The sequence below is a fragment of the Pseudophryne corroboree genome, chromosome 7 (genome assembly GCF_028390025.1).
Source record: "Pseudophryne corroboree isolate aPseCor3 chromosome 7, aPseCor3.hap2, whole genome shotgun sequence".
Taxonomy (NCBI): Eukaryota; Metazoa; Chordata; class Amphibia; order Anura; family Myobatrachidae; genus Pseudophryne; species Pseudophryne corroboree.
The window spans coordinates 172,989,667-173,016,249 of NC_086450.1; the positions used below are offsets into that span (position 1 = coordinate 172,989,667).

At 47.3% G+C, this 26,583-nt stretch overlaps 1 protein-coding gene across 10 annotated transcripts in view; it reads left to right on the plus strand.

Moving 5' to 3' along the window:
- Positions 1-26,583, plus strand: part of ZRANB3 (zinc finger RANBP2-type containing 3) — an 894,936-nt gene that overhangs the window by 791,221 nt on the left and 77,132 nt on the right. For all 10 annotated transcript variants that reach the window (XM_063933768.1, XM_063933769.1, XM_063933776.1 and 7 more), the window contains 2 exons: positions 21,088-21,303; positions 23,144-23,235. In XM_063933768.1, coding sequence (XP_063789838.1) covers positions 21,088-21,303; positions 23,144-23,235 — 308 coding nt within the window. The remainder of the gene's footprint in view (positions 1-21,087; positions 21,304-23,143; positions 23,236-26,583) is intronic.

Consider the following 26,583-nt stretch of genomic DNA (forward strand, 5'->3'; position numbering starts at 1 on the left):
ACAGGGGACAAAATTCCCACCTGAGCATCAATCTGTGAATGTGTCTCCTCACAAAGTGAAAGGTGCCAATTTCTGTCAAGAACGTATGTTGAGAGCTGCTATGGCATGGCATTAAGCTGGCACAAATGGACATTTCTGATTAATGTCAGCGGGATGTGAATTCAATGGGCAGGAGCGGAGGTCCCGTTTCCATGGCAGCAAATAAGCCTAACATTCATCGCCCTGCTGTTTTCTTTCCCCGTCTGGAGATTTATGATCAAAAGGGCAATGAAATTATAGATTTTTAGTTCTTTCACAGACTAATGATGCTGCGTTTGCATTACATTGTAACACTCTGCAATGTGCCAGAGACCATGAGATAAAGTTTTCTGAATTCCACCAAAAGTTTCAACGTTTCTTGCAGCTGGGATGCAGGAATGCATTCAGTGGTATCTTATTCCGACACATGTTTCAGTCACATATAAGGTGACGTTGCGAAGTTCCGTTACATATCTGTGTATAACTGTAAAACAGAGAATACCAGTAATGCCCACTGTATGTATGGTAGTTGGCAAATAATGAATAGTGCTCATCTATCATTGGTGACAATATTGTTTTGGACAATGATTTACACCAGTGGTTTCTTTGCAGGCAGGAGTCACACCAATTATCTTTTTAAAGATTACCATTTTTTTCTAATATTATTATTTTCTCTATCGTCCTAGTGGATGCTGGGGTTCCTGAAAGGACCATGGGGAATAGCGGCTCCGCAGGAGACAGGGCACAAAAAGTAAAGCTTTAGGATCAGGTGGTGTGCACTGGCTCCTCCCCCTATGACCCTCCTCCAAGCCTCAGTTAGGTTTTTGTGCCCGGCCGAGAAGGGTGCAATCTAGGTGGCTCTCCTAAAGAGCTGCTTAGAAAAGTTTAGCTTAGGTTTTTTATTTTACAGTGAGTCCTGCTGGCAACAGGATCACTGCATCGAGGGACTTAGGGGAGAAGAAGTGAACTCACCTGCGTGCAGGATGGATTGGCTTCTTTGGCTACTGGACATTAGCTCCAGAGGGACGATCACAGGTACAGCCTGGATGGTCACCGGAGCCTCGCCGCCGGCCCCCTTGCAGATGCTGAAAAGAGAAGAAGGTCCAGAATCGGCGGCAGAAGACTCCTCAGTCTTCTTAAGGTAGCGCACAGCACTGCAGCTGTGCGCCATTGCTCTCAGCACACTTCACACGGCAGTCACTGAGGGTGCAGGGCGCTGGGGGGGGGCGCCCTGGGAAGCAATGTAAACCTATTTTTTGGCATAAAATACCTCACATATAGCCTCCGGGGGCTATATGGAGATATTTAACCCCTGCCAGAATCCGTTAAAGAGCGGGAGACGAGCCCGCCGAAAAAGGGGCGGGGCCTATCTCCTCAGCACACAGCGCCATTTCCTCACACAGTTCCGCTGGTCAGGAAGGCTCCCAGGCTCTCCCCTGCACTGCACTACAGAAACAGGGTTAAATCAAGAGAGGGGGGGCAAAATTTGGCGAAATTGTGATTTTATAAAAGCAGCTATAAGGGAGCACTTATTATAAGGCTATCCCTGTAAAATATAGCGCTTTGGTGTGTGCTAGCAAACTCTCCCTCTGTCTCCCCAAGGGGCTAGTGGGGTCCTGTCCTCTATCAGAGCATTCCCTGTGTGTGTGTGCTATATGTCGGTACGTGTGTGTCGACATGTATGAGGACGATGTTGGTGAGGAGGCGGAGCAAATTGCCTGTAATGGTGATGTCACTCTCTAGGGAGTCGACACCGGAATGGATGGCTTATTTATGGAATTACGTGATAATGTCAACACGCTGCAAGGTCGGTTGGCGACATGAGACGGCTGGCAAACAAATTAGTAACTGTCCAGGCGTCTCAAACACCGTCAGGGGCGTTAAAACTAGTGATGAGCGAGGTTCGGTTTTACTCGGTTTTACTCGGTTCTCAAAACGGCATCTTATTGGCTATCCAAAACACGTGACATCCCTGAGCCAATAAGATGCCGTTTTGAGAACCGAGTAAAACCGAGTAAAACCGAATCCGCTCATCACTAGTTAAAACGTCCTTTTACCTCAGTCGGTCGACAGACACAGACACGGACACTGATTTCAGTGTCGACGGTGAAGAAACAAACGTATTTCCCTTTAGGGCCACACGTTACATGTTAAGGGCAATGAAGGAGGTGTTACATATTTCTGATACTACAAGTACCACAAAAGAGGGTATTATGTGGGATGTGAAAAAACTACCTGTAGTTTTTCCTGAATCAGATAAATTAAAGGAAGTGTGTGATGATGCGTGGGTTCCCCCCGATAGAAAATTATTGGCGGTATACCCTTTCCCGCCAGAAGTTAGGGCGCGTTGGGAAACACCCCTTAGGGTGGATAAGGCGCTCACACGCTTATCAAAACAAGTGGCGGTACCGTCTATAGATAGGGCCGTCCTCAAGGAGCCAGCTGACAGGAGGCTGGAAAATATCATAAAAAGTATATACACACATACTGGTGTTATACTGCGACCAGCGATCGCCTCAGCCTGGATGTGCAGAGCTGGGGTGGCTTGGTCGGATTCCCTGACTAAAAATATTGATACCCTTGACAGGGACAGTATTTTATTGACTATAGAGCATTTAAAGGATGCATTTCTATATATACGAGATGCACAGAGGGATATTTGCACTCTGGCATCAAGAGTAAGTGCGATGTCCATATCTGCCACAAGATGTTTATGGACACGACAGTGGTCAGGTGATGCAGATTCCAAACGGCACAAAGGTGTATTGCCGTATAAAGGAAGAGGAGTTATTTGGGGTCGGTCCATCGGACCTGGTGGCCACGGCAACTGCTGGAAAATCCACCGTTTTTACCCTAAGTCACATCTCTGCAGAAAAAGACACCGTCTTTTCAGCCTCAGTCCTTTCGTCCCTATAAGAGTCATATCTGCCCAGGGATAGAGGAAAGGGAAGAAGACTGCAGCAGGCAGCCCATTCCCAGGAACAGAAGCCTTCCACCGCTTCTGCCAAGCTCTCAGCATGACGCTGGGACCGTACAGGACCCCTGGATCCTACAAGTAGTATCCCAGGGGTACAGATTGGAATGTCGAGACGTTTCCCCCTCGCAGGCTCCTGAAGTCTGCTTTACCAAGGTCTCCCTCCGACAAGGAGGAAGTATGGGAAACAATTCACAAGCTGTATTCCCAGCAGGTGATAATCAAATTACCCCTCCTACAACAAGGAAAGGGGTATTATTCCACACTATATTGTGGTACTGAAGACAGAAGGCTAGGTGAGACCTATTCTAAATCTAAAAAAATTTGAACACTTACAAAGGTTCAAATCAAGATGGAGTCACTCAGAGCAGTGATAACGAACCAGGAAGAAGGGGACTATATAGTGTCCCGGGACATCAGGGATGCTTACCTCCATGTCCCAAATTTGCCCTTCTCACTAAGGGTACTTCAGGTTCGTGGTACAGAACTGTCACTATCAGTTTCAGACGCTGCCATTTGGATTGTCCACGGCACCCCGGGTCTTTACCAAGGTAATGGCCGAAATGATGATTCTTCTTCAAAGAAAAGGCGTCTTAATTATCCCTTACTTGGACGATCTCCTGATAAGGGCAAAGTCCAGGGAACAGTTGGAGGTCGGAGTAGCACTATCTCGGATACTGCTACAACAGCACGGGTGGATTCTAAATATTCCAAAATCGCAGCTGTTCCCGACGACACGTCTGCTGTGCCTAGGGATGATTCTGGACACAGTCCAGAAAAAGGTGTTTCTCCCGGAAGAGAAAGCCAGGGAGTTATCCGAGCTAGTCAGGAACCTCCTAAAACCAGGAAAAGAGGCTTCCTACGAAGCAATTCCATTCGGCAGATTTCACGCAAGAACTTTTCAGTGGGATCTGCTGGACAAATGGTCCGGATCGCATCTTCAGATGCATCAGCGGATAACCCTATATCCAAGGACAAGGGTGTCTCTCCTGTGGTGGTTACAGAGTGCTCATCTTCTAGAGGGCCGCAGATTCGGCATTCAGGATTGGATGCTGGTGACCACGGAGGCCAGCCCGAGAGGCTGGGGAGCTGTCACACAAGGAAAAAATTTCCAGGGAATGTGATCAAGTCTGGAGATTTTTCTCCACATAAATATACTGGAGCTAAGGGTAATTTTATAATGCTCTAAGCTTAGCAAGACCTCTGCTTCAAGGTCAGCCGGTATTGATCCAGTGGGAAAAACATCACGGCAGTCGCCCACGTAAACAGACAGGGCGGCACAAGAAGCAGGAGGGCAATGGCAAAAACTGCAAGGACTTTTCGCTGGGCGGAAAATCATGTGATAGCACTGTCAGCAGTGTTTCATTCCGGGAATGGAAACTGGGAAGCAGACTTCCTCAGCAGGCACGACCTCCACCCGGGAGAGTGGAAACTTCATCGGGAAGTTTTCCACATGATTGTGAACCGTTGGGAAATACCAAAGGTGGACATGATGGCGTCCCGTCTGAACAAAAAACGGGACAGGTATTGCGCCAGGTCAAGAGACCCTCAGGCAATAGCTGTGGACGTTCTGGTAACACCGTGGGTGTACCAGTCGGTGTATGTGTTCCCTCCTCTGCTTCTCATACCTAAGGTACTGAGAATTATAAGACGTAGAGGAGTAAGAACTATACTCATGGCTCCGGATTGGCCAAGAAGGACTTGGTACCCGGAACTTCAAGAGATGCTCACAGAGGACTTATGGCTTCTGCCGCTAAGAAGGGACTTGCTTCAGCAAGTACCATGTCTGTTCCAAGATTTACCGCAGCTGCGTTTGACGGCATGGCGGTGGAACGCCGGATCCTAAGGGAAAAAGGCATTCCGGAAGAGGTCATTCCTACCCTGGTCAAAGCCAGGAAGGAGGTGACCGCACAACATTATCACCACATGGGGCGAAAATATGTTGCGTGGTGTGAGGCCAGGAAGGCCCCACGAAGAAATTTCAACTCGGTCGATTCCTGCATTTCCTGCAAACAGGAGTGTCTATGGGCCTCAAATTGGGGTCCATTAAGGTTCAAATTTCGGCCCTGTCGATTTTCTTCCAGAAAGAATTGGCTTCAGTTCCTGAAGTCCTGAAGTTTGTCAAGGGAGTATTGCATATACAACCCCCTTTTGTGCCTCCAGTGGCACTGTGGGATCTCAACGTAGTTCTGGGATTCCTAAAATCACATTGGTTTAAAACCAGTCAAATCTGTGGATTTGAAGCATCTCACATGAAAAGTGACCATGCTCTTGGCCCTGGCCTGGGCCAGGCGAGTGTCAAATTGGTGGTTTTTTTATCAAAAAAGCCCATATCTGTTTGTCCATTCGGACAGGGCAGAGCTGCGGACTCGTCCCCAGTTCTCTCCCTAAGGTGGTGTCAGTGTTTCACCTGAACCAGCTTATTGTGGTGCCTTGCGCCTACTAAGGACTTGGAGGACTCCAAGTTGCTAGATGTTGTCAGGGCCCTGAAAATATAGGTTCCAGGACGGCTGGAGTCAGGAAAACTGACTTGCTGTTATCCTGTATGCACCCAACAAACTGGGTGCTCTTGCTTCTAAGCAGACTATTGCTAGTTGGATGTGTAATACAATTCAGCTTGCACATTCTGTGGCAGGCCTGCCACAGCCAAAATATATAAATGCCCATTCCACAAGGAAGGTGGGCTCATCTTGGGCGGCTGCCCGAGGGGTCTCGGCTTTACAACTTTGCCGAGCGGCTACTTAGTCAGGGGCAAACACGTTTGTAAAATCCTACAAATTTGATACCCTGGCTAAGGAGGACCTGGAGTTCTCTCATTCGGTGCTGCAGAGTCATCCGCACTCTCCCGCCCGTTTGGGAGCTTTGGTATAATCCCCATGGTCCTTTCAGGAACCCCAGCATCCACTAGGACGATAGAGAAAATAAGAATTTACTTACCGATAATTCTATTTCTCGGAGTCCGTAGTGGATGCTGGGCGCCCATCCCAAGTGCGGATTATCTGCAATACTTGTACATAGTTACAAAAATCGGGTTATTATTGTTGTGAGCCATCTTTTCAGAGGCTCCGCTGTTATCATACTGTTAACTGGGTTCAGATCACAGGTTGTACAGTGTGATTGGTGTGGCTGGTATGAGTCTTACCCGGGATTCAAAATCCTTCCTTATTGTGTACGCTCGTCCGGGCACAGTATCCTAACTGAGGCTTGGAGGAGGGTCATAGGGGGAGGAGCCAGTGCACACCACCTGATCCTAAAGCTTTACTTTTTGTGCCCTGTCTCCTGCGGAGCCGCTATTCCCCATGGTCCTTTCAGGAACCCCAGCATCCACTACGGACTCCGAGAAATAGAATTATCGGTAAGTAAATTCTTATTATCTTTCCTTTATAGGGCTCCACAGGACCATACAAAGTTCATACAAATCAAATATACATAGTACAAACTATATTTCCATACAAGAAGTTGCAATAAAGTAGGCAACTAGAACTGGCTAAACCTTTTCCCCCCAGTGATGGCCACAGCTGGCAGGGTCCGAGCAACCAGGTGCAATATGGCCAGGAAGCAAAACAGAATCACCCTAGTGAACACTGTATATAGAGCCTAGGGCCTAATTCAGATCTGATCCCAGCAGCAAGTTTGTTAGCTAATGGGCAAAACAATGTGCCCTGCAAGGAGGGGGGGGGGGGGGGGGGGGGGGTGTTCAGATATAACATGTGCAGAGAGAGTTAGATTTGGGTAGGTTATATTGTTTCTGTGCAGGGTAAATACTGGCTGCTTTATTTGTACACTGCAATTTATATTTGTTTGAACTCACCCCACCCAAATCGAACTCTCTCTGCACATGTTATATCTGCCCCCCCCTCCTGCAGTGCACATGGTTTTGCCCATTAGAGGTAAAAATTTTGCTGCTGCGATCAGGTCTGAATTAGGCCCACAAACCTAACATAGGGGGTCATTCCGAGTTGATCGCTCGCTAGCTACTTTTAGCAGCCGTGCAAACGCATAGTCGCCACGCATGGGGGAGTGTATTTTTGCTTTGCAAGTGTGTGAACGCGTGTGCAGCCGAGCGGTACGAAAAAGTTTTTTTCAGTTTCTGAGTATCTCTGGACTTACAGTACTCAGCCCTTGCGATCACTTCAGCCTGTCTGGTCCCGGAATTGACGTCAGACACCCGCCCTGCAAACGCTTGGACGCGCCTGCGTTTTTTCAAACACTCCCAGAAAACAGTCAGTTGACACCCATAAACGCCTTCTTCCTGTCAATCTCTTGCGATATGCTATGCGAATGGATTCTTCGTTAAATCCATCGCCCAGTAACGATCCGCTTTGTACCCGTACAACGCACGTGTGCATTGCGGTGCATGCGCGGTAGTAACCTGTTCGTTGCGCTGCGAAAAAAGGCAGCGAGCGATCAACTCGGAATGACCCCCAAAGGGACCACAAACAGTGATAATGCACACAGTTGAGGCTAAGTGGTGATAGCACCTCAGCGATGATAGTCCTGCTTACTGTATAGTGTTCTTACTGTAGCTGTGAGTTCATAGTGTTGTCCCTTTGACTGATGTAATATGTACAGTAAATGCCTGTTAAATCTAAGTGCATCTTTGAAAAGCAGAAAATAGGACAAAATGCTTTTAGTGTAGTAAAAGAAAGTATTTTATTATTTAAAATAAAAAATGTTCTTTTATGGGATCATATCTGATTCTCCATCCTTTTGGAATTAGTCCCCCACTTACTGGAATAGGTTTTAGACTAACTACTGTACTTTCAACTACTAAACAGTTCTGCTCCTGCTGCAGAGGCCAGATGAGTGATAAGTGTACATGACCTTTAAGACTCCAAATAGCTAAATTATAATGTACCCAAACCAACAGAATATTCTTTCAGTAGTAGCAAAGATGGCCCAGATCAGTGGGTTTGGGCACGATATGTCTAAGGGACAGTGTTATATAATATACTGGAGATTCTGACCAGGGCACTATTACTGTACATAGACGGGTATATTTACTAAGGTGCTGGTTTTTAGAAGTGGAGTTGTTACCCATAGCAACCAATCCGATTCTATTTTCTCTGACGTCCTAGTGGATGCTGGGACTTCCGTAAGGACCATGGGGAATAGCGGCTCCGCAGGAGACTGGGCACAAAAGTAAAAGCTTTAGACTAGCTGGTGTGCACTGGCTCCTCCCCCTATGACCCTCCTCCAAGCCTCAGTTAGATTTTTGTGCCCGAACGAGAAGGGTGCATGCTAGGTGGCTCTCCTGAGCTGCTTAGAAGTAAAAGTTTAAATAGGTTTTTTATTTTCAGTGAGTACTGCTGGCAACAGGCTCACTGCATCGTGGGACTAAGGGGAGAAGAAGCGAACTCACCTGCGTGCAGAGTGGATTGGGCTTCTTGGCTACTGGACATTAGCTCCAGAGGGACGATCACAGGTTCAGCCTGGATGGGTCCCGGAGCCGCGCCGCCGGCCCCCTTACAGAGCCAGAAGAGCGAAGAGGTCCGGAGAAAGCGGCGGCAGAAGACGTTCCTGTCTTCAAATAAGGTAGCGCACAGCACTGCAGCTGTGCGCCATTGCTCTCAGCACACTTCACACTCCGGTCACTGAGGGTGCAGGGCGCTGGGGGGGAGCGCCCTGAGATGCAATAAAACACTATAAAAACCTTATATGGCTAAAGAAATGCATCACATATAGCTCCTAGGCTATATGGATGCATTTAACCCCTGCCAGTTTTCCTGAAAAAAGCGGGAGAAAAGGCCGCCGAGAAGGGGGCGGAGCCTATCTCCTCAGCACACAAGCGCCATTTTCCCTCACAGCTCCGCTGGAAGGACTGCTCCCTGACTCTCCCCTGCAGTCCTGCTACAAGAATCAGGGTAAAACAAGAGAGGGGGAGCACTATTGGCAGCTAATATATAATACAGCAGCTATAACAGGGAGTAACACTTATATAAGGTTATCCCTGCATACATATAGCGCTCTGGTGTGTGCTGGCAAACTCTCCCTCTGTCTCCCCAAAGGGCTAGTGGGGTCCTGTCCTCTATCAGAGTATTCCCTGTGTGTGTGCTGGGTGTCGGTACGATTGTGTCGACATGTATGAGGAGGAAAATGATGTGGAAGCAGAGCAATTGCCTGTGTTAGTGATGTCACCCCCTAGGGAGTCGACACCTGACTGGATGGTCGTATTTAAAGAATTACGTGACAATGTCAGCACTTTGCAAAAAACTGTTGACGACATGAGACAGCCGGCAAATCAGTTAGTGCCTGTTCAGGCGTCTCAGACACCGTCAGGGGCGCTAAAACGCCCGTTACCTCAGATGGTCGACACAGACCCAGACACGGATACTGAATCCAGTGTCGACGGTGAGGAGACAAACGTAATGTCCAGTAGGGCCACACGTTACATGATCACGGCAATGAAGGAGGCATTGAACATTTCTGACACTACAAGTACCACAAAAAAGGGTATTATGTGGGGTGTGAAAAAACTACCAGTAGTTTTTCCTGAATCAGAGGAATTAAATGAGGTGTGTGATAAAGCGTGGGTTTCCCCCGATAAAAAACTGCTGATTTCTAACAAATTATTGGCACTATACCCTTTCCCGCCAGAGGTTAGGGCACGTTGGGAAACACCCGCTAGGGTAGATAAGGCGCTCACACGCTTATCAAAACAAGTGGCGTTACCGTCTCCTGATACGGCCGCCCTCAAGGAACCAGCTGATAGAAGGCTGGAAAATATCCTAAAAGGTATATACACACATACTGGTGTTATACTGCGACCAGCAATCGCCTCAGCCTGGATGTGCAGCGCTGGAGTGGCTTGGTCGGATTCCCTGACTGAAAATATTGATACCCTGGATAGGGACAGTATTTTATTAACTATAGAGCATTTAAAGGATGCATTACTATATAGGCGTGATGCACAGAGGGATATTTGCACCCTGGCATCAAGAGTGAGTGCGATGTCCATTTCTGCCAGAAGGGCGTTATGGACGCGACAGTGGTCAGGTGATGCAGATTCCAAACGACAGGCACGGTGGGGGCCCGTCTCAAAAATTTCAACGCGCAGTGGGCTCACTCGCAAGTGGACCCCTGGATCCTGCAGGTAGTATCACAGGGGTACAAATTGGAATTCGAGACGTCTCCCCCTCGCCGATTCCTGAAGTCTGCTCTTCCAACGTCTCCCTCCGACAGGGAGGCAGTATTGGAAGCTATTCACAAGCTGTATTCCCAGCAGGTGATAATCAAGGTACCCCTCCTACAACAGGGAAAGGGGTATTATTCCACGCTGTTTGTGGTACCGAAGCCGGTACCGAAGCCAATTTTAAATCTGAAATCCTTGAACACTTACATAAAAAGGTTCAAATTCAAGATGGAATCACTCAGAGCAGTGATAGCGAACCTGGAAGAAGGGGACTATATGGTATCTCTGGACATCAAAGATGCTTATCTCCATGTCCCAATCTTCCCTTCTCACCAGGGGTACCTCAGGTTTGTGGTTCAAAACTGTCATTATCAGTTTCAGACGCTGCCGTTTGGATTGTCCACGGCACCCCGGGTCTTTACCAAGGTAATGGCCGAAATGATGATTCTTCTTCGAAGAGAAGGCGTCTTAATTATCCCTTACTTGGACGATCTCCTGATAAGGGCAAGATCCAGGGAACAGTTAGAGTTCGGAGTAGCACTGTCTCAGGTAGTGTCAGTGCATCAATGCTCGAGAGTCCTGGGAAAAATGGTGGCTTCTTACGAAGCAATTCCATTCGGAAGATTCCATGCAAGAACTTTTCAGTGGGATCTGCTGGACAAATGGTCCGGATCGCATCTTCAGATGCATCAGCGGATAACCATATCTCCAAGGACAAGGGTGTCTCTCCTGTGGTGGTTACAGAGTGCTCATCTTCTAGAGGGCCGCAGATTCGGCATTCAGGATTGGATGCTGGTGACCACGGATGCCAGTCTGAGAGGCTGGGGAGCAGTCACACAGGGAAGAAATTTCCAGGGCTTGTGGTCAAGCATGGAAACGTCTCTTCACATAAATATCCTGGAACTAAGGGCCATTTGCAATGCCCTAAGTCAAGCAAGGCCTCTGCTTCAGGGTCAGTCGGTATTGATCCAATCGGACAACATCACGGCAGTCGCCCACGTCAACAGACAGGGCGGCACAAGAAGCAGGAGGGCAATGGCAGAAGCTGCAAGGATTCTCCGCTGGGCGGAAAATCATGTGGTAGCACTGTCAGCAGTGTTCATTCCGGGAGTGGACAACTGGGAAGCAGACTTCCTCAGCAGACACGACCTCCACCCGGGGGAGTGGGGACTTCACCCAGAAGTCTTCCAAGTGATTGTAAACCGTTGGGAAAAACCAAAGGTGGACATGATGGCGTCCCGTCTCAACAAAAAACTGGACAGATATTGCGCCAGGTCAAGGGACCCTCAGGCAATAGCGGTGGACGCTCTGGTAACACCGTGGGTGTACCAGTCGGTGTATGTGTTCCCTCCTCTGCCTCTCATACCCAAAGTACTGAGAATCATAAGAAGGAGAGGAGTAAGAACTATACTCGTGGCTCCGGATTGGCCAAGAAGAACTTGGTACCCGGGACTGCAAGAGATGCTCACGGAGGACCCGTGGCCTCTACCTCTCAGAAAGGACCTGCTCCAGCAGGGACCTTGTCTGTTTCAAGACTTACCGCGGCTGCGTTTGACGGCATGGAGGTTGAACGCCGGATCCTGAAGGAAAAAGGCATTCCAGATGAAGTCATCCCTACCCTGGTCAAGGCCAGAAAGGATGTAACCGCAAAACATTATCACCGCATTTGGCGGAAATATGTTGCGTGGTGTGAGGCCAAGAAGGCCCCTACAGAGGAATTTCCACTGGGTCGTTTCCTGCATTTCCTGCAAACAGGACTATCTATGGGCCTAAAATTAGGGTCCATTAAGGTTCAAATTTCGGCCCTGTCAATCTTCTTCCAAAAAGAACTGGCTTCAGTGCCTGAAGTTCAGATGTTTGTCAAAGGGGTACTGCATATACAGCCTCCTTTTGTGCCTCCAGTGGCACCTTGGGATCTCAATGTAGTGTTGAGTCTCCTAAAATCACATTGGTTTGAACCACTCACCACTGTGGAATTGAAATATCTCACATGGAAAGTGGTCATGCTGTTAGCCCTGGCTTCAGCCAGGCGTGTCTCTGAATTGGCGGCTTTATCATATAAAAGCCCTTACCTAATTTTTCATTCAGACAGGGCAGAATTGAGGACTCGCCCTCAATTTCTCCCTAAGGTGGTTTCAGCGTTTCACATGAACCAGCCTATTGTGGTACCTGCGGTGACTAGGGACTTGGAGGACTCCAAGTTGCTGGACGTAGTCAGGGCCCTGAAAATATATGTTTCCAGGACGGCTGGAGTCAGAAAATCTGACTCGCTGTTTATCCTGTATGCACCCAACAAGCTGGGTGCTCCTGCTTCTAAGCAGACGATTGCTCGTTGGATTTGTAGTACAATTCAGCTTGCACATTCTGTGGCAGGCCTGCCACAGCCAAAATCTGTAAAAGCCCATTCCACAAGGAAAGTGGGCTCATCTTGGGCGGCTGCCCGAGGGGTCTCGGCTTTACAACTTTGCCGAGCAGCTACTTGGTCAGGGGCAAACACGTTTGCTAAATTTTACAAATTCGATACCCTGGCTGAGGAGGACCTGGAGTTTTCTCATTCGGTGCTGCAGAGTCATCCGCACTCTCCCGCCCGTTTGGGAGCTTTGGTATAATCCCCATGGTCCTTACGGAAGTCCCAGCATCCACTAGGACGTCAGAGAAAATAAGAATTTACTTACCGATAATTCTATTTCTCGTAGTCCGTAGTGGATGCTGGGCGCCCATCCCAAGTGCGGATTGTCTGCAATACTTGTATATAGTTATTGTTACAAAAAAATCGGGTTGTTTATTGTTGTGAGCCATCTTTTCAGAGGCTCCTGTGTTTATCATACTGTTAACTGGGTTCAGATCACAGGTTGTACGGTGTGATTGGTGTGGCTGGTATGAGTCTTACCCGGGATTCAAAATCCTTCCTTATTATGTACGCTCGTCCGGGCACAGTATCCTAACTGAGGCTTGGAGGAGGCTCATAGGGGGAGGAGCCAGTGCACACCAGCTAGTCTAAAGCTTTTACTTTTGTGCCCAGTCTCCTGCGGAGCCGCTATTCCCCATGGTCCTTACGGAAGTCCCAGCATCCACTACGGACTACGAGAAATAGAATTATCGGTAAGTAAATTCTTATTTTTCTCTTACGTCCTAGAGGATGCTGGGGACTCCGTAAGGACCTTGGGGTATAGACGGGCTCCGCAGGAGACATGGGCACTCTAAAGACTTTAGATGGGTGTGCACTGGCTCCTCCCTCTATGCCCCTCCTCCAGACCTCAGTTAGATCCTGTGCCCAGAGGAGACTGGGTGCACTGCAGGGGAGCTCTACTGAGTTTCTCTGTAAAAGACTTTTGTTAGGTTTTTTATTTTCAGGGAGCACTGCTGGCAACAGGCTCCCTGCATCGTGGGACTGAGGAGAGAGAAGCAGACCTACTTAAATGATAGGCTCTGCTTCTTAGGCTACTGGACACCATTAGCTCCAGAGGGTCGGAACGCAGGTTTCACCCTCGCCGTTCGTCCCGGAGCCGCGCCGCCGTCCTCCTCACAGAGCCGGAAGATAGAAGCCGGGTGAGTATGAGAAGAAAGAAGACTTCAAAGGCGGCAGAAGACTTCAGATCTTCAATGAGGTACCGCGCATCCCATTGCTCACGCATTTACACACACACTGGTGGCACTGTATGGGTGCAGGGCGGGCGCCCTGGGCAGCAATTCTGAAACCTCTGGGGACACTGGTATAGATATATACTGCGGAGGCTGTATATTGCCAGTATAAGGATTTGAGCGGGACCAAAGCCCGCCGTTGAGGGGGCGGAGCTTGATCCCTCAGCACTAACCAGCGCCACTTTCTCCACAGCACGCTGCAGAGAAGCTGGCTCCCCGGACTCTCCCCTGCTGAACACATGTACAGAGGGTAAAAAGAGGGGGGGGGGGGGGGCACATTTATTTGGCGCAGTGAGTATATTTATATAAAAGCGCTGTACTGACTAAGATTTTATTCCAGTGTCCGGTGGCGCTGGGTCTGTGCTGGCATACTCTCTCTCTGTCTCTCCAAAGGGCCTTATTGGGGGACTGTCTCCATATATATATATATATATATATATCTCTATCCCTGAGTGTGTGGGGGTGTCGGTACGTGTGTGTCGGCATGTCTGAAGCGGAAGGCTCATCTAAGGAGGAGGTAGAGCAGATGATTGTGGTGTCTCCGTCGGCAACGCCGACACCTGATTGGTTGGATATGTGGAATGTCTTAAATGCAATGTGTCTTTATTATATAAGAGAATGGACAAAGCAGAGTCCAGAGAAAAAACAGGGAGTCAATCCATGGCTTTGGCTGTATCACAGGGCCCTCCAGGGTCTCAGAAACGTCCCCTGTCCCAAGTAGCAGACACTGATACCGACACGGATTCAGACTCCAGTGTCGACTACGATGATGCGAGGTTACACCCAAGGGTGGCCAAAAGTATTCATTATATGATTATTGCAATAAAAGATGTTTTGCATATCACAGATGACCCCTCTATCCCTGACACGGGGGTATGCATGTTTAAGGAAAAGAAACCTGAGGTAACGTTTCCCCCATCTCATGAGCTGAACGCGTTATTTGAAAAGGCTTGGGAAACTCCATGCAAAAAACTGCAGATTCCAAAGAGAATTCTTATGGCGTATCCTTTCCCCGCACAGGACAGGTTACGGTGGGAATCCTCGCCCAGGGTGGACAAGGCTTTGACGCGCTTGTCCAAAAAGGTGACTTGGGTCACATTAAAGACGCAGCCTTATATATGAGAGATGCTGCGAGAGACGTTGGGCTGTTAGGTTCAAGAGCCAACGCCATAGCAATTTCTGCTAGGCGAGCCCTGTGGACCCGCCAATGGACGGGTGATGCCGACTCAAGGAGACATATGGAAGTTTTGCCTTACAAGGGTGAGGTTTTATTTGGGGAGGGTGTCGCGGACCTGGTTTCCACAGCTACCGCGGGTAAATCTACTTTTTTACCTTATGTTCCCCCACAGCAAAAGAAAACACCACAATATCAGATGCAGTCCTTTCGGTCGCATAAGTCCAGAAGAGGTCGGGGCTCTTCCTTCCTCGCCAGAGGTAAATGTAGAGGGAAAAGAATGCCTGCTACGGCTAGTTCCCAGGAGCACAAGTCCTCCCCGGCTTCTACTAAATCCACCGCATGACGCTGGGGCTCCGCTGCGGGAGTCCGCGCCGGTGGGGGCACGTCTTCGACTCTTCAGCCAGGTCTGGGTTCAGTCAGACGTGGATCCTTGGGCGATGGATATTGTATCCCAAGGCTACAAGCTGGAATTCGAAGTGGTGCCTCCTCGACGATTTTTCAAATTGTCTTTACCAACTTCTCCCCCAGAGAGGGAAATAGTTTTAGCTGCAATTCAAAAACTGTGTCAACAGCAAGTGATTATCAAGGTTCCCCTAGTCCAACAGGGGAAGGGGTACTATTCAACTCTGTTTGTGGTCCCGAAACCGGATGGCTCGGTCAGACCCATTCTGAATCTAAAATCCCTAAACCTGTACTTGAAAAAGTTCAAATTCATGATGGAATCGCTCCGGGCAGTTATATCCAGCCTGGAAGGGGGGATTTTATGGTGTCTCTAGACATAAAGGATGCATACCTTCATGTCCCCATATATCCCCCTCATCAGGCGTACCTGAGATTCGCTGTACAGGACTGTCATTACCAGTTTCAGACGTTGCCGTTAGGGCTTTCCACGGCCCCAAGGTAATGGCGGAAATGATGGTGCTCCTGCACAGGCAGGGAGTCACAATTATCCCGTACTTGGACAATCTCCTGATAAAAGCGAAATCGAGGGATCAAATGCTGAAAAGCGTGTCGCTCTCCCTGAGAGTGCTGCAGCAGCATGGCTGGATTCTAAATCTACCAAAGTCGCAGTTGATTCCAATGACTCGGCTATCTTTCTTAGGCATGATTCTGGACACGGAACAGAAGAGGGTTTTTCTCCCAATGGAAAAAGCCCAGGAACTCCAGAACATGGTCAGGGACCTGCTAAAACCAAAAAGAGTGTCAGTCCATCAATGCACTCGAGTACTGGGAAAAATGGTGGCGACCTACGAGGCCATCCCCTTCGGCAGGTTCCATGCGAGGAAGTTTCAGTGGGACATTCTGGATAAGTGGTCGGGGTCCCATCTACAAATACATCGGAAACTCACCTTCTCGAGGGTCGCAGGTTCGGCATTCAAAACTGGGTTCTGGTGACCACGGACGCGAGCCTCCGAGGATGGGGAGCAGCCACACAAGGAAGAAATTTTCAGGGACTATGGTCAAGCCTGGAGGCTTGTCTACACATCAACGTACTGGAATTAAGGGCCATATACAACGGCCTACGACAAGCGGTGAATCTACTTCGCGGCCTACCGGTGCTTTTTCAATCAGACAACGTCACAGCCGTGGCTCATGTAAACCGCCAAGGCGGGACAAGGAGCAGAGTGGCAATGGCGGAAGCCACCAGGATTCTTCACTGGGCGGAAAATCACGTAAGCGCTCTGTCAGCAGTCTTAATTCCGGGAGTGGACAACTGGGAAGCAGACTTCCTCAGCAGACACGATCTCCATCCAGGAGAGTGGTGACTTCATCAAGAAGTTTTTGCAGAGATAACAAGTCGTTGGGGACTTCCTCAAATAGACATGATGGCGTCACGCCTTAACAAGAAGCTTCGGAGATATTGTGCCAGGTCAAGGGACCCTCAGGCAGTAGCGGTAGACGCCCTGGTGACACCATGGGTGTTCCAGTCGGTCTATGTGTTCCCTCCTCTTCCACTCATCTCAAAAATATTGAGAATCATAAGACGAAAAAGAGTGCAGACAATACTCATTGTTCCAGATTGGCCTCGAAGGGCTTGGTATTCATATCTTCAGGACATGCTCACAGAAGATCCATGGCCTCTTCCTCTCAGGGAGGACCTGGTGCAGCAGGGGCCCTGAGTGTTCCAAGACTTACCGCGGTTACGTTTGACGGCATGGCGGTTGAACACCGAATCCTAGCTGGGAAAGGTATTCCAGAGGAAGTCATCCCTACTCTGATAAAGGCTAGGAAGGAGGTGACGGCGAAACACTATCACCGTATCTGGAGGAAGTATGTATCTTGGTGTGAAGCCAAGAATGTTCCTACGGAAGATTTCCACCTGGGCCGTTTTCTCCACTTTCTACAAACAGGAGTGGATATGGGCCTAAAGATTTCGGCCCTATCAATATTCTTTCAGAAGGAATTGGCTTCTCTCCCGGAAGTCCAAACTTTTGTAAAGGGAGTACTGCACATCCAGCCTCCTTTTGTGCCCCGAGTGGCACCATGGGACCTTAACGTGGTGTTACAGTTCCTAAAATCACACTGGTTTGAACCTCTTCAAACGGTTGAATTAAAATTTCTCACTTGGAAAGTGGTCATGTTGCTGGCCTTGGCATCTGCAAGGCGGGTGTCCGAATTGGCGGCTTTATCTCACAAGAGCCCCTATCTGATTTTCCATGTGGATCGAGCAGAGTTGAGAACTCGTCTTCAATTTCTGCCTAAGGTGGTTTCATAATTTCATATGAACCAACCTATTGTGGTGCCTGTGGCTACGGGGGACTTAGAAGATTCCAAGTCCCTTGATGTAGTCAGGGCCTTAAAAATGTATGTAGCCAGGACGGCTCGAGTTCGGAAAACAGAGGCACTATTTGTTCTGTATGCGGCCAACAAAGTTGGCGCTCCTGCTTCGAAGCAGACTATTGCTTGCTGGATCTGTAACACGATCCAGCAGGCTCATTCTACGGCTGGATTGCCGGTACCAAATTCAGTAAAGGCCCATTACACTAGGAAGGTGGGCTCTTCTTGGGCGGCTGCCTGAGTTGTCTCGACATTGCAACTTTGCCGAGCGGCTACTTGGTCGGGTTCAAACACTTTTGCTAAATTCTACAAGTTTGATACCTTGGCTGAGGAGGACCTCATGTTTGCTCAATCATTGCTGCAGAGTCATCCGCACTCTCCCGCCCGGTCTGGAGCTTTGGTATAATCCCCATTGTCCTTACGGAGTCCCCAGCATCCTCTAGGACGTAAGAAAAAATAAGATTTTAAACCTACCGGTAAATCTTTTTCTCCTAGTCCGTAGAGGATGCTTGGCACCCGTCCCAGTGCGGACTAAATTCTGCAAGACTTGTGTATAGTTATTGCTTGCATAAGGGTTATGTTACAGTTTAATCATTCTCTGGCTGATGCTGTTTTGTTTCATACTGTTGACTGGTTCGTTTGTTCCAAGTTGTACGGTGTGGATGGTGTGGCTGGTATGTATCTTGCCCTTAGATTAACAAAAATCCTTTCCTCGTACTGTCCGTCTCCTCTGGGCACAGTTCTCTAACTGAGGTCTGGATAAGGGGCATAGAGGGAGGAGCCAGTGCACACCCATCTAAAGTCTTTAGAGTGCCCATGTGTCCTGCGGAGCCCGTCTATACCCCATGGTCCTTACGGAGTCCCCAGCATCCTCTACGGACTAGGAGAAAAAGATTTACCGGTAGGTTTAAAATCTTATTATCTAGCACCTTCTAGGGTTCCGGTATGAATGGTCGACCAGTGTTGTTCGACATTGACATGGACACATGAAAAGGTCGACATGGATTTTTGAACTGTTGTTGGTTTCATCTTTTTCCATAACATGACCAGGAACTCCAATTAGTGTGCTGCGGGCAAGGTGCCTCCGCTACTGCTGCGCCCGGCACAGGTTACTATTCCCAATCGTAGTCCACGTGACTGGTAAAGTATGAAATATTTAAAAATAAAATGTCATGTGTTTTCATGTGTCGACCATGTGTTCATGTCGTCCATGTCAAATGTCAACCAATAGTGGTCGACCCTAATGACTGTCGACCATCCAAACGAATACCCCTTCTAGAACATAATAGCTAGAATCTGATTAGTTGCTATCGGCGACATCTACACTTCTAAAATTTGGCACTTTAATAAATATACCCCAGAGAGAGAGAGAGATACAGAGCATGAATGCATTAAAGTTTATGGGGACTCCCCTACAGACACCTCGCCCCGAGTGGGTAGGGGCCACAGGGTTACTGCCCAGCTGGTAGTCTGGCACTGAGTGCATGCAAAAAAAAATATTATTTCATATATTTTATTTTATGGATTGTTTAAAAACACCAGGAAACCTTTGCCCTTAAAAATGTAGCAATATCATAAATGGCTGGCATATTCACCAAATATTGGGATTTCATAAAACCGGAACTATTCTAGTTCCCCTCTGAGCTGTGTGATATAGATTAACATGTCATTTTTATGCTTCCAAAATGAGTATACCAAACTGAAGTAAACGAGCAGTGATTAGTTCTATAGATTATGAGATTATCTGCAGTCATTTATATACCAGGTAACAGTGAGTGGTGATGTCACCAGTTACAAAGGATGAGTGCTGATGGTAGTGAATAGAAAATGATTAGTGACAACCAGAACAGTAGTTATGATTAGTATCTGATATTAATAACACACTAACAGTTCATGAATTATAAGGGATTAGAACCCCTACAGAAACTAATAAGGATAAAAGGCAGGAGAGAAGAATAGTGTTTGATTTTCTCATGTACATAATCTTAGAATATCAGTCTACTCCATTTATTGCGTTTTACCTGCAATCAGTTAGATATCTTTTATTATTTCTATAGGACCGCACACTATTTCTATAAGGATGTCTTGCTGAAGGAAATGAGGCATCTCACTACTACTGTATGTTGGTTGGGTAGTCTGACTTATTTACTCAATTATCTGTCTGTTGGTCCTGCTACCCTCCTAAATGTCCCCATCTGTCTTCCTATAGTTCTAATGGAGTAATCTACTAGGAGGAGGTATTGAACTGGTGCCTTAACTTGTCTTTGAGATTACCATTCTTTACAAGTGTCCAGCTGTCTAAAGTCCTATTTAAATATACTTTAGATGTTGGATAGAGTTGTTTGATGCCATTCATTTGTGGAAGTTAAAAGGTCATCATGTTGATGTCAGATATATAATGTATTCTATGAGAATTTAATCCATTATTCTTTTACCTTGTTACATTTATGGGGACTTTTTTTAGTGATACTACTACTCTTTTGATCAAATAATATTTTTTAATACTAGCCCTGAACTCGCCACCCACTACAGGTTCCAAAGATTGCCCCTGTGTTCTGCAATTCACTTAGTGCTGACACAGTTTCTAGGGGATTTTACAGCCATCTGCATCGTAACATTAAGTGCGTGTAGTTCAGTCTCTATTCACATGATACGCTTCATTTTGCTTTACAAAAATAAAAGGCCTTAGTATCTAGAATGGCACCTTCCAGATTTATCAAGCATTTAATATCTGTCATAAGTACAGATTAATTGGCTGAATCCAGATAAAAAGTTGTCTTTTGCGATTCTTGGTAAGATAATAACAAGACCGGCTAATTTCATCCCAGCAATCGTCAGTTTCAAAGATTAGCCTGTATATTGGGAAGTGACTGATGCAGACTGAGCATGAGTTTGGATATGGTGGGCACAGTGGTGTTATGCTTGATATGTGTTCCAAAGATTCTTCTTATGTACATTTTGACATTTTGTAGTAAAGTATTTAAAATGTAATACTGATTTGTACAGTACTCTAGATTAGTGCTTTTTCTTACATGTACACTAAAACAAATCCTCAGACAAATCATCAGGCATATTTTAGTGGTACATGTGATGTGATTTTACCAGTATCATCTGCGTATTAATGCCTCAGATACAGCATTTGACGCGTCTGACATTTTAAACGTACTGTTAAGATATCAGAACGCAATGATCGAAACAGTGACATTGACCTTTGTCCAGTTTAATGTGCTCTTTCAATTCATTTATTAATATGTGAAAAGTATTAATAAAACAGATGTGTGAATGAACAGTGGCATCGTCACGGTTCATATTTTGGCTTTCTGTATTACTTTATATCAGACTGACAGCATATTGTTCTGAGTACAGGTTCTGTGAAACAGACCCCAGCAGCGAGCGTATCCTGCATTCAGGAAGAGAAAGAAAATCAAAGTCAGAGTGATGGGGATAATGAGCTTGTCGACTGCACTCAGCAGGCGGTGCCCCCTGCTCCTCAGAGTGACTTACAGGGGGATCATATACTAAGCATCCAAAACAACAACTCAGAAGCCCACCCCAGGGAGACATCAGCAGCCACTGAACCAGGTAATGTGCAATGAGCACTGTCTCCATGGCCAATGTGACTGTTTAATCTATACAGCAACTTACTATTGGATAGCGATGGATTTCTCTCAGGGTGGGGAATTGTGTTGCAGTTTTCTTCTGTCAGTTTAATGAACCTTTTTATAACATGTTTTTGTCTCCACATGAGGCCATGGCTTTCCTTCCCATCAGATAATTGATTCCAGAATGACACTTTGTATTAATCTGTCTTTGGGTCTGAGCAGGAAAACAGTGAATTTCTTACTTTGCCATGTGACCTTGTTTGTACCTGTTCTCACTTTTACCCTTGTGCTCGTCTCTGCTAGCCCCGACACTCTAATCTTTCATACCAGGCCCCACACTCTTGTCTCTCAAACCAGATCCTCCGCTCTAGTCTCTCCAGTCAGATCCTGCACTCTAGTCTCTCCTACCAGACCCAGACTCTTTTCTTTCCAACCAAAATTTGCACTGTAGTCTCTCCTACCAGACCCACACTCTTGTCTCTCCAACCAGATCCTACGCTCTTGTCTCCCCTAGCACACCCCACTCTCTTGTCTCTCCTACCAGTCCCCACAATTTCATCTCTCCTACCAAATCCTGCACTCTCATCTCTCCTACCATACCGCACTCGCTCATTCCCCCTTCCAGCCCCTGTGCTGTAGTCTCTTCGGTCAGTCACTGTGCTTTTGCTTCTCTTTCAAGATACCTCACTTTTACCTTTCTTACGAGAATCACACTCTTGACTCTCCTACCACCTCTCCTCGCTTTCACCTCTCCTACCAGACATTGCACTCTCACCTCTCCTACCGATACTGCACTCTCACCTCCTACCGACACTGCACTCTCACCTCTCCTACCGACACTGCACTCTCACCTCTCCTACCGACACTGCACTCTCACCTCTCCTACCGACACTGCACTCTCACCTCTCCTACCAGACACTGCACTCTCACCTCTCCTACCAGACACCCCACACTCGCCTTTCTTCCCATACCCTGTGCTCTCGCCTCTCCTCTTAGACCCTGCACTCTCGCCTTTCCTACAACACCTTGCGCTCTAGCCTCTCATACCAGACCCTGTGCTATCGCCTCTCCTACCAGACCCCACGCTGTCGCCTCTCCTATCCCCTTTGCGCTTGTCTCTCCTAACGTCTCTTTTAAAAAAGTGTGCGCTATATAAATAACTGGTAATAAATAAATAAAAATAAATAATCAGCCCATGCTGCTCTTTCCTCTCCCTGGCCTGCACTCTGTGTTTCCTCTGCTGCTAATCATCATTCACTCTTGTGTCTCACTCCATGGCACATATTTATTCCCCAATGTCATTCCTGCAGTTATGAGTCTTTCCTCTGCACTCTCATGTTTATCCTCTCTTATTCACATTGCTCTTCTTTCTACCTTTCCCCTCTCTCTTTTAGTTCCAATCTCTTTTCCCCGCCTTATGCTATTACTCCTCTTTTCAGTGTTCTCTTATATCACACTCTTTTTTTGCTGTCTTGCTCTTTTTTCCCACGCTCTCACGCTGTCCTCCGTTGCTGCTCTCTCACCTCATTTCTCATTTTCCTTCTGCGTTTGTTCTTGGATTGCTTTTCCTCCTCACATTCTCTCTCCTCACTTCATTTGCCCTCTTCCCTCATCTCACTTCACCCCCCACTCATAATTTCATCTTCCTCTCTTCACACCCTCATATTTTTATGAGCTCTCTCTCCACCTCCCCCACATTCTCATCTATCTCCCCACCTCTTGTATCCCCCCCAGTAAACTCTTTTCCCTTGTGGAAACTCACTCTGTATACAGCATCCTGCATCCATACTCACTGCCCTACATATTGTGCTTCATTGCAGAGCTTTGTCACAATTCCACTTGTTTTCCAGTGTATGATGGATTAATGTTCTGTGCCAGCAGGCATACGGATCGCATCTATTTATATAGCAAGGTATGTACACAGCCTGGGTGTAAAAGACTAGCAGATTATAAGGAAATAAGACATTGAGAGGAGAGCTGCTTATTATCTCGCTGATATTTGAACATCTCCAGTGCCAGCTGGGATTGCAGTTTATTGAATTAAAAAGCCGTATTGTCTCCTCTGCCAGAGAGGAGATTAATGGGCGAGCTGTGAGAATCTCTCAGCCATCTTTCCACAGCACTTTAAAACCAAGTTCACAATTCCACAAAGATCTCACAAGCGCATCTGGGTCTCTGCATACCATTTATTCTCAGGCAGTCATTGAAAGTCTCTCATTATAGCAAAGTATTTTTAAATGAAAGCTTGCTCTTTTTCTCATATAAATCACCGCAATTTCTTATAGAGACATTCTAATGAAATATTTCTCTTTACAAAGCAAGTGCTTGCCCACTAGGGGCACTGTTCTATTGATAGCATTTAATATAACAGAAACTGCATGGCAGCTCCAAAAATAATCAAGAAATGAAGCTGCCCCTTCAACGTTGGGATGGCTAATAGAAAGCTACTCATGACTGAAAATGACAAGGATGAAGTTTGTACATATGGACATAGATCAGTTGATTGACAGTGCATTCTTAGGGTCTATTAAATGCACTTTGACACTGAAAACAATTGCTCACTGCTTCTTAATTTAACTCTGAACAATATATTGAGAGTTCTAATAGTACATTGTAGTGTATTCAAAATCGGATGTATTTCAAATAGCATGTACAGTAGTTCAGATAGCACACTCCACTTAGTTCAAATCGCATAGCACACATTGTATAGGCTCAAATCGCACCTAGCACAAATAGCACCGTGTGTGGGTCCCATAAGGGACCACTCTTAACTTTAAAGTACATTATTCTGAATTAAGACTGCTGAAAAATACTTAGGGGCATACTGTACGTATCAAAGCTTGGAGAGAGAAAAAGCACTAGCCAATCAGCTCCTGAAGCCCCGTGTCCGACCAGGGATACTGAATAGCGTTTGTATCTGGGGATTCAGATATACTTACCCCTTTTACACCATTACTGATACTGAATATGGGTTGGATTCGGGGCTTCACAGATATACTTACTCACGTTCACATGGCCCTTTCACACCGAGCCTGAACCCAAGTCGGGCCGGCTTTCCCCGGCAACAACCCGAGTTATCTGCTTTGTGTGAAAGGGCTATAACTGACATTTTGTCAGACACAACCTGTAACATGGCAGTTAGTTGGTACTTCATCTCATTAGTCAATACATGGACTGAACTGTACTGAAAACCAAGGAAAATTAGACTATACAACTCACAATTCATTACAGCTTACTAAAACGGGATCCGGTCTGAAGATCGACAGTGTCTAGGTCGACAATGTTTAGGTCGACCACTATAGGTCGACAGTCACTAGGTCGACATGGATGGAAGGTCGACAGGGTTTCTAGGTCGACATGTGCTAGGTCGACAGGTCTAAAGGTCGACATGAGTTTTTCACATTTCTCTGACGTCCTAGTGGATGCTGGGACTCCGTCAGGACCATGGGGATTAGCGGCTCCGCAGGAGACAGGGCACAAAAATAAAAGCTTTAGGACTAGGTGGTGTGCACTGGCTCCTCCCCCTATGACCCTCCTCCAAGCCTCAGTTAGGTTTTTGTGCCCGTCCGAGCAGGGTGCAATCTAGGTGGCTCTCCTAAAGAGCTGCTTAGAAAAAGTTATTAGGTTTTTTATTTTCAGTGAGTCCTGCTGGCAACAGGCTCACTGCAACGAGGGACTTAGGGGAGAAGAAGTGAACTCACCTGCGTGCAGGATGGATTGGCTTCTTAGGCTACTGGACACCATTAGCTCCAGAGGGATCGAACACAGGCCCAGCCATGGAGTCCGGTCCCGGAGCCGCGCCGCCGACCCCCTTGCAGATGCCGAAAAGTGAAGAGGTCCAGAAACCGGCGGCAGAAGACTTTTCAGTCTTCATGAGGTAGCGCACAGCACTGCAGCTGTGCGCCATTGTTGTCAGCACACTTCACACCAGCGGTCACTGAGGGTGCAGGGCGCTGGGGGGGGGCGCCCTGGGCAGCAATGATAATACCTTGTTCTGGCTAAAAATACATCACATATAGCCCCTGGGGCTATATGGATGTATTTAACCCCTGCCAGGTCTCACAAACACCGGGAGAAGAGCCCGCCGAAATAGGGGGCGGGGCCTATCTCCTCAGCACACAGCGCCATTTTCCTGCACAGCTCCGCTGCGAGGAAGGCTCCCAGGACTCTCCCCTGCACTGCACTACAGAAACAGGGTAAAAAAACAGAGAGGGGGGGCACTTTTTTGGCGATATTGATATATTAAGCTGCTATAAAGGAAACAACACTTCTGTAGGGTTGTTCCTATATATTTATAGCGCTTGGGTGTGTGCTGGCAAACTCTCCCTCTGTCTCCCCAAAGGGCTAGTGGGGTCCTGTCTTCGATAAGAGCATTCCCTGTGTGTCTGCTGTGTGTCGGTACGTGTGTGTCGACATGTATGAGGACGATGTTGGTGTGAAGGCGGAGCAATTGCCGGCAATGGTGATGTCACCCACTAGGGAGTCGACACCGGAATGGATGGCTTTGTTTATGGAAGTACGTGATAATGTCAGCACGTTACAAAAATCAGTTGACGACATGAGACGGCCGGCAAACCAGTTAGTACCTGTCCAGGCGTCTCAGACACCGTCAGGGGCTGTAAAACGCCCTTTACCTCAGTCGGTCGACACAGACCCAGACACGGACACCGAATCTAGTGTCGACGGTGAAGAAACAAACGTATTTTCCAGTAGGGCCACACGTTATATGATCACGGCAATGAAGGAGGCTTTGCATATCTCTGATACTGCAAGTACCACAAAAAGGGGTATTATGTGGGGTCTGAAAAAACTTCCTGTAGTTTTTCCTGAATCAGAGGAATTGAATGAAGTGTGTGATGAAGCGTGGGTTAACCCCGATAGAAAACTGCTAATTTCAAAGAAGTTATTGGCATTATATCCTTTCCCGCCAGAGGTTAGGGCGCGCTGGGAAACACCCCCTAGGGTGGATAAGGCACTCACACGCTTATCAAAACAAGTGGCGTTACCGTCTCCTGAAACGGCCGCCCTCAAGGATCCAGCTGATAGGAGGCTGGAAACTACCCTGAAAAGTATATACACTCATACTGGTGTTATACTGCGACCAGCCATCGCCTCTGCATGGATGTGCAGTGCTGGGGTGGTTTGGTCGGATTCCCTGACTGAAAATATTGATACCCTGGATAGGGACAGTATTTTATTGACTATAGAGCAATTAAAGGATGCTTTTCTTTATATGCGAGATGCTCAGAGGGATATTTGC